General features: G+C 33.7%; 1 protein-coding gene across 8 annotated transcripts; it reads left to right on the top strand.

Moving 5' to 3' along the window:
• The first annotated feature begins 1317 nt into the window (after window positions 1-1317).
• LOC140837276 (uncharacterized) lies at window positions 1318-6804 on the top strand. Of its 8 annotated transcripts, XR_012119262.1 has the most exons (8): window positions 1318-1401; window positions 1797-1883; window positions 2077-2141; window positions 4655-4733; window positions 4942-4966; window positions 5415-5564; window positions 5933-5993; window positions 6510-6804. XR_012119262.1 is itself a non-coding variant. In XM_073203386.1 (7 exons), exons 3-7 carry the CDS (start codon window positions 2083-2085, stop codon window positions 5935-5937), a joined length of 318 nt encoding a protein of 105 aa, XP_073059487.1. In that variant the 5' UTR covers window positions 1318-1401; window positions 1797-1883; window positions 2077-2082; the 3' UTR covers window positions 5938-6501. The 8 variants fall into 8 exon arrangements, 1 of the variants encoding a protein (XP_073059487.1); XM_073203386.1 differs by lacking the exon at window positions 6510-6804 and having other exon boundaries at window positions 5933-6501; XR_012119265.1 differs by lacking the exon at window positions 2077-2141 and having other exon boundaries at window positions 4655-4966; window positions 5415-5993.
• The last annotated feature ends 1916 nt before the right edge of the window (window positions 6805-8720 follow it).

The raw sequence follows: 8720 nt of genomic DNA, 5'->3' as shown, positions 1-8720 counted from the left end.
ATTAGGTTTGTATGATGCATGATTTGATGATTTATGAAAGGCGCTGACGATTGAGTAGATCAAGTGCAGCAGTACACATCCGATGACCTTTATGTTCCGCACTTGCTCGATGGATTAATGATTTAAAGATCATGTTAATGATTTTATTAGAAATATTTTTATGCTTTCTTTTTATTGTTAGTTGATATTCCTTAAGGTCAGTTTAGAAAGTTTGGTTAGTCGTTGATTTAGTATTTATTTTATGCTCTTGAGATTTCATATGTCAAATTATTATGATTGTTGATTATGTTAAGTTATTTAGTTTAATATTTTAGAATATATGATTTATGATTAGAAAAAAAAAGTCGAAATCGTTTCATAATTGTTCACTAACTCAACTAACTCGAACACCCCTTATAAAAAAATAGATTAATTTTTGAATTTTTTCATAATACAATAAATATTTTAGAGAATGTATCGATCCAAATAATTTTAATTATCTTTTAATATACTAGATCATTTATCTTACCTTTCAATAATTATTTTTTCATTCTAAAACATTTCCATTTTCTCCTCAAAATATTTATTTATATTATGTCATTATTTATACTATCTATATTATGAATAGTCCCAACATATTTATTTTGTCTAATTGCATTTTTATGGATAATTATTTTTTGGGAGTTAATTCCAGTTTTATATTACTATGAACATAATTTATTGTTTGGATCATATATGACCTTTTAAAATATAATAATATAATTATCTTAAATATATTCATAGTTTTTATAAGGAAAAATTATATATTTCTCCTTATTAGATTTTGATATTACACGTTATCAATTTCAGTCTTATTTCGCTATCTTTGTTATATTTGTCATTTTAATCTTTTTTTGACATAACTTTAATGACACATATGCGACTCCTATGTGGCTCCACATATTTTGATGTGAGTATCACATCAGTATATCTGATAAAAAAAATGAGAAAATAGTTTTTTAGCCTACTAAGTTGTTCGATTTTAAGATATGTTTGTTAAGTTGTCAAAGTTTGGTTTTGATATACTAACTTTTAACTTTCAGCTATTTTGGTTCAATTGTTAATGTGAAATCGGAAATGCTGGCGCGACATTGGAAAATGTTAACATGACATCGAAAAATGCTAACGTGACATTGAAAATTGTTGATTTCTCAGATGTCACATCAGTAACTGGACCAAAATAGCTGAAAATTAAAAGTTAGTATACCAAAAATAAATTTTGAAAATTTAATAGACCAACACCCAAAATCGAACAATTTAATGAACTAAAAATTCATTTTTATGAATTTTTTCCTTAAATTGAAGCCAATAAGCGGGGATGCGACAAGATCCTTGAAGTGTAGGATTGCTGAATTTTAAAAATCGAACAACAAACCAGTGAAGGCAAGTTGAAAGTGTGTTTCAAGCTTTATGAATTTTTTCCTTAAATTACATCTTTATGAGTGATTTTTGCTTTATTTGTTTCAATTTAATGATTCCTTAATATTGTGGTTGTTATTGTGTGCTTTTCTGTAAATTCCCTACATTTTGTGAATCCTACCGATTTCATTTCCAATATTTAGAATTTAATATTATTATTATCGATTTTGTGTTTCATGTATTTCTATCATGAGTTGATTATCTGGAATATATATAGTTTTCTTGATTAATTCAATTTCATCCTCAAATTTTACGTTTATTTCTTTAATAAAACATATTTTTTTTCTAAAATTGTTTTGAAATTTTTTAGAATATTTAAATGTGCATATCAATTTAATTTTTATGTTTTTATTTATTAGGTGCAAAATGGAAGTTGTAAAAGGGTCTTGCAGCCTTTTGTTTTTGGATAGCTGTAGGTGCAAAACAACCTTTCGTTTTGGATAGCTGTAAGTGGAAGAAGTAGTTGTTTGTGATTTAAATTTTCAGTGGTTGTAGTCTTATGGACATATTTGTTAGGCTTGGAAAGAAATGTGCATAGATTATTCCTTGCAACACGTTGCTCAACAACACAACATCTACTTGACTTTGAATGACAATGATGATGTCCTAAATATGATTCATATTTATATGTGTATGAAGCTCATCATGATTGAATTGAGAGGAGTTAGTAAAAACGAACATTTCAGCAGCCTAAATTTTGGGAGGTAAAATATATGACAAAAACTTGTGTGAGACGGTCTCACGGGTCGTATTTGTGAGACGGATCTCTTATTTGGGTCACCCATGAAAAAGTATTACTTTTTATGCTAAAAGTATTACTTTTTATTGTGAATATGGGTAGGGTTGACCCGTCTCACGGATTACGACCCGTGAGACGGTCTCACATGAGACTCACTCAAAATATATTATATTTCTCTCTATATTGTGTTTTGATTATATTTTTATTTTACATCTGGTATGCTTGAAATTGTGCAAATTTCGAAAATATTGTGGTTATGTAATTTTTGCTCTAGTATTATAATATAAATACATTTTTGTAGCATATTATTGCTTCATAATATATAGTTGAACGCATATTTAGCAGAAGTTCACATGATATGAAATGATATACTAATATTATTTACATTCAATATTTTTCATTTTGTATGTTAATAATTATTTGGGTATCTTGCACTTAACAAGTTTATAAAAAATTGGTAAGGGTTGATGAGGAAAACAGACAGTCAAATAGTGATAATGAAGTCGATCAGGCCTCATTGTGCAATACACTAGATGCTTAGATTAATTGCATCTGTGGCATAGGTCAATCATTCAAGTATGCTACTGACTTTAGACGATGTGTCAAAAATTATGCTGTTGCTACAAGACGTTCATTTTCGTACAGAAAGAATGATAACGAAAAAGTCACTGCTACTTGTACTGAAAAGATTTGTGGATGGAGAATTTATGCTTCTAAATATAAAGCAAACAATATATTTGAGATTCAAAAATACAAGTTACAGTATACATGTGGTGAGAATAATTTACGTAGTAGAGGAAATCCTAGAGTAGATGCAACATGGATAACTAATGTGGTGAAATACAAATTGATAGGAGGGCCTTCTTATCGTCCTTGTACAATTCAAACAGACTTGCAAAAAGATTATGGAGTAGAGTTAAAATATAGGAAGGGCAAGGAGTTAGCAATGCGTAATATTCATGACACAGATAAAGGATGCTACGATAGAATAATATGGTATTGTTGTGCTGTTCGAGAAAAAAATCCTAGAAGTGTTGATGAGTGTGAGATTGATCTCATAACTAATAAATTTAAAAGACTCTTCATTTGTTTCCAGGCATGTACAGTTGGTTTTTTTATTGGTTGTAGACCGTTGTTTTTTTTTATGGGACTCATATAAAGAATATGTATAAAGATTGTATCCTATTTGTTGTGTCGAAGAATGCCAATGATGATCTTTCACAATTGCTTATACTATAGTGGATGCGGAGAATGAAATTAAGTGGGAATGATTTTGTTATCATTTGATAAGTGTTATGCTTTCGTATCGAAGCATTCCATTCAACGAGTATATTTTTTTCTCTGACAGACATCCTAGGATTATCAAGGCAGTTAAGCTACTATTTACGGGTAGTCACCATACATTTTGTTTGAAAAATTTAATTGATAATTTTTTGAAGCAGGTAACTAGTCAATTACTTACTTTTATCTAGACCGATTTTTTTTATTTGTATGTAAATATATGTTTTTAATCTGATTTTTTTTCATCATTTTAGATGTTGCGAAGCTATTCAAAACATAATGAAACACACTGATCTTCGATATTCAAGAAAGCTGTAATCTTTTGCAGGAGTATGAACAACACATAAGCAATATCCTAGAGTCCATGCCACTTGCTAGGGATTTTATTATGAATTCTGAGCCACAGAGTTGGGCAAATGCATTGTTTCTTGGTGATAGATGGGGTGTCATAAATTATAACATAACCGAGTGTTGGAATAATTGGGTTAAATCAGTTTGATATCTCCCTATTGTGTGTATGGTGGACCATATACGAGTGAAAATCATGAACATGATGCACCGTCGACGTGAATCATCATTGGCGATGGTTAAATATTTAAGTTTGAAAAAGAAGAAGGCCGTTGCTAACATATATGTGGAATCCAGAAAGCTGAGAGTGCACCGGTCTTGTAATTGGAGGTTTGAAGCAGTTGATGGTGAAAAATCATTTGCTATTGATTTAATAGGCATGACTTGTTCATGTAGATATTGAAAAATCAATAAGCTTCCGTGCAAGCATGCTTGCACCTCTATTGAGTCGAAGTCGATGTCGTTTTATGGTTTTTGTTACAAGTATTTCAAAATTGAAATGTACCGCCAAGCATATAAAAGAATTGTTAACCACATCCCAACTTTTGAACTGTGTCTTATCTTGATGATAGAAATGTAATAAATGCTCTTCATGTGAGAAGTCAGCCAGGCCATAGGAAGACTAAGAGAATACCATCGTAAGTCGAATCATGTGTGTCAAAGTGTATTCATTGTCATATGAGAGGCCACAATAGACATAGCTGCAAAGAAGCTATAAACTAGTTGTGACTGTTTCATGAAAATGGTGTTTCAATGTTTTCATTATTACTAATTATTAAAAATAGTTTATTTCAATATTATTCTATTATTTTTATGACTGACCCTGAAATATTTTAAGCACTTCAATAGGAAAAAGAGAATTCTAGAAGGGGAATCAAGCATGATGATATCTGTGAGAAGGCATACACGGCGAGTGAAGGCATACATGGTGATATTTTCTGATGCATTGTATTCAAATATATTCTTTGGAAAATAACTTGGGCATGTGGTTATTGATAGATGTCATATTTACGTATTTTAGTGCTTCATGTGAGTCTTATTTTGCATCATTTTTGTTGCATGAAGTCTGCATTTTGTCCATTTCATCTTAAATTATTACATATGATCACCGCTCACTGAGTTGTATGAATGTCCAGGAGAACGATGGAAAAGAAGAAAAATGTAAGGCCCGAGAATTTGGTTATATAATCGGAAATGATTTGTTGATAATTGATGTAATTATAGACGAATTGGATCGGACCCGAAAAGACGAGGGAATACATGAAATATGTGCGAGGACAATACCCCTCGCGCATATGCGTGACATTGATTCGCGCATATGCGTGAGGCAGGCAGAGGACCTCGCGCATATGCGTTAGATAGGACGCGCTTATGGGAAGCGCATATGCGCGAGGAGGTGTGTCTCAAAATATTAAGTCCAGAGAACCTCGCACATATGCGCGGAAGAAGGGCGCACATATGCGCGAGCTGTCCAAAAGAGAAATGCCGAGACCAGTACGTCTCGCGCATATGCGTCGGTTGAGGTCGCGCATATGCACGAGACGTGCAGACCAAAGAATAAGACACTTGTCCTTGCCATGCATACTTAATGTGTAATCCTTCATTTCAGACTCACAGCAACAAAGAAACCACCGAGAGAACTTCCATGAAAGGTCCAAAGTTCCTTCTATCTTAGAATTTAGCTTGTGCAAGATCCGGCCAACCGACTTTGAATCCGATTCTATATTTATGCTCCTCTTGTTACTAGCTTCGAAAGGATGTAAGTATTATTACATTTCAGCATGTTTTGAAGTTGAGATGATTGGGGAAATCAGATTTTGATTGCTATTATTTGTTATTGTGATGTCGGTGATAGTATATTTGAAACCGGATCGAAGTAATGATACCGTATGTGATTATTACGATTTTCCAGCATATATGTGTATGAAATTATGCATATTTCAGCATGGTAGATTGTGTTATGATGAGAAGTATGAGTTATTGTTATTGATTATTGATGTTTGAGTTGACTGGTATCGCGAGATTACGTCGTTATGTCGTCGAAATGTACCGGGAATGAATATTGATACGTACATGTATTGGTTGAGTTATTGATTGATATTGTGCTATTCGACATTGCCATTTTAGATTGATATCGACAAGCTTTGACGTCCAGACTTCGACATCAATAAAGATTGAACACCGATAGGTATAATTCAATGTTTGATTGGGGAAATATAACACGAATCAGATCCGGTTTGAGTTTCCCACAAACCACATACTAGATTTCTATACCGTGCTATGTTTGTGCTTTATCTTGATTTATGTACAAGCATTGAGATAGGAGAGTCATTGGCAGATATGCCAAGTTTCTAGACGTTCGGTGGTATCGAGGCATAGGAGAATATCAACTCCGATTGTAGATATTCGATACAGACATGACCGAAGTTTAGGAATAAGACGTACCGCCACCCCGATTGAGAAAGTAGGTGGGAGACTTGTTACGTCTTATTCACACTGGGATCCCTAGACTTAGATATAAGTCGAGTCAAAGAATAAGAGTCAAAGATGTTTTATCTGTATTCACTAATGTGTCATAATTGTTGATTAATGTATTATGATTTTATATTATTGCATGACATGCATGTATACATGTTTTATACTGGGATTTGTTCTCACCGGAGTATCCGGCTGTTGTTGTGTCTGTATGTGTGCATGACAACAGGTGGGACGGGATCAGGGTCAAGAAGAGCGTGACTGAGATTGGATAGCGTGGTGATTTCGGGCGTAGAAGATGAAATAGTGGTTATACATTTAATCTGTAGTTGTTTTTAAAAACGCTAGTTTGTATGACTGTAATGGAACAAGACATGTACCGACGTTTGTTGAAATAAAATAGAGTTAACATTGATGTATGATATATATACAATTGTTTTTTATATTAAAAGCAAAATTTTGACCCACATTTTCTAGCAAAGATCCAATTAATCCCAAAGACAATTGAGTTAGAGTCCGGGTCCCCACAACAGGTGGTATCAGAGCGATAGATCGTTTAGAATGAACTAGAAGTGAATGAGCGGGGTAGATCGAGTCGTCTTCCTAGCTTTGATGATACTAGCATGCTATTAATTGTATGTTGATTTACATATGTTCTATATGAAAGCATGTTTCTTGCGGTAATACATGATTACTTGCTTATCTGATTGATTGCGACATGTATTAAGAATAAAATGAATCAGACCCGATTCTGGATCAGAGGTATATGATCAGAGGAGGACTAAGACAGATTGTATAGATTGTGTACTAATCCGTTTGATAATCAGATATGCCTGCTCGAAGAGCAGCAGTGCCTGTACGTCCGGTACCAGAACAGGGCAGTACTTCTAATGATCCGATGGATGTTACTGCAACACCGATGGAGACACTATTGAAACGGTTTCAATCCTTTAAACCGCCGACACTGAAAGGTACTGAGAGCGCTATGGATTGCGAAAGCTGGTTAGATGACATCGAGATGTTATTTGAATCCCTTGACTATACCTATGAGCGTCGAGTGAAGTTAATTGGCCATCAACTGCATGAAGTAGCAAAGAATTGGTGGTTTACCACAAAGAGAGCGTTGGAGGATCGTGGCACATAGATCACTTGGAAGGTTTTTAAAGCAGAGTTCTATCAACGATTCTTTCCCGTGTCCTGTAAAGAATATATCATGTAAACATGTAGCTGATAACATTAAAACTTTCAAAACATGTAAACTTGCAGACTTGAGGCTTGAAAACTGAGTTGCAGCAGCTGGCGGTGGCACAACCCTATACAAGACCCTTGCTTTGATACAAACTGAAACGTCTACTAATTTAGAAATGCTGCTATTTTTTTTTGACAAGCTCGTTTTTTGAAAATAATCATGTAAATATTTTTCATGCATGCAACCCTACAGAAAAATATGCTATTTAAAAATAATCGTAAGCAATCGCCATATAAAGTGTTGCAGTTTAAAAATATTGGCACTTGGTCTCCGATCATGCATACATAAAATAAAACAGTAAAATCTTGAAAATTAACAATGTATCATAAAAACTTATAAATTCAATCATGTCTACTCAAAGCTCATGAAAGCGTGATGTGCGAAAATGTTGGTCCTCGGGTCATGCGCGCACATCTAGCCCTGTATACTCAGAGTTCGTCACCTCCGGTCTCCTCATCTAAGTGCTCACCTGTATCACACACACCTAGTGAGCCTAAAGACTCAATACACTTGTACCGTTAATAACAAATACATATACATATCACACAACCGTGGAAAATACCATAATCAACATACATTTCATGAACTTAAAAGCATAAACATAAACGTATCGTATAAAATATAACGTGTCAAAACATGTCTCAAAATATCATCATATACGTATGCATTTTTCTTGAATAGAATTCAGTTTATTAGTTGTGACTTTCGTATCAGTTTGCATATACGTAACTTTTTCTTGAAACCAAGCATGCACTGTATTTTTCATAATTTCATAAAAAGTCATAAAAATGATAACAAAAACATCTAAAAACATATTAAGTCATGCTCAGGGTGCTTCCAGGACTAAAATCTCACCCCGGGTGCAAAATGACCATTTTGCCCCTGGAAACCAAAAATGACTGATTTACTCCTGGACCTCTAAAATTCGACCTGAAGCTTACCAAACTCCTTAAAACATCCCAAAACATATTAAAAGTATTTCTTAGACGTAAACTAAAGCTCGTTTCAAAACATATTCGACTCGTTTAAAACTTGGACCAGAGTCCCGATTTTAACCCGAATCGACTCGAAACTTAACCAAATTTCTCCCAGCTTTTACCGTGACTTAAACCTACATGAAAAGCATATAAATCACCCATTCCAGACCACTTATGACCCACAAAACAAGCCCAAAGTTTGCTGAAAATCTCC

This window comes from Primulina eburnea, chromosome 7, assembly GCF_022965805.1.
Source record: "Primulina eburnea isolate SZY01 chromosome 7, ASM2296580v1, whole genome shotgun sequence".
Taxonomy (NCBI): domain Eukaryota; kingdom Viridiplantae; phylum Streptophyta; class Magnoliopsida; order Lamiales; family Gesneriaceae; genus Primulina; species Primulina eburnea.
This window is presented reverse-complemented; position numbering and strand designations above follow the sequence as displayed.

Excerpts from the sequence above, each read along its gene's own strand:
- LOC140837276 (XM_073203386.1), top strand. The coding sequence starts at position 2,083 with ATGATTGAATTGAGAGGAGTTAGTAAAAACGAACATTTCAGCAGCCTA. Across the intron at positions 2,142-4,654 it reads AGCAGCCTAAATTTTGGGAG|GAAAAAGAGAATTCTAGAAG; the intron begins GTAAAATATATG and ends GCACTTCAATAG. Across the intron at positions 4,967-5,414 it reads CGATGGAAAAGAAGAAAAAT|ACTCACAGCAACAAAGAAAC; the intron begins GTAAGGCCCGAG and ends CCTTCATTTCAG.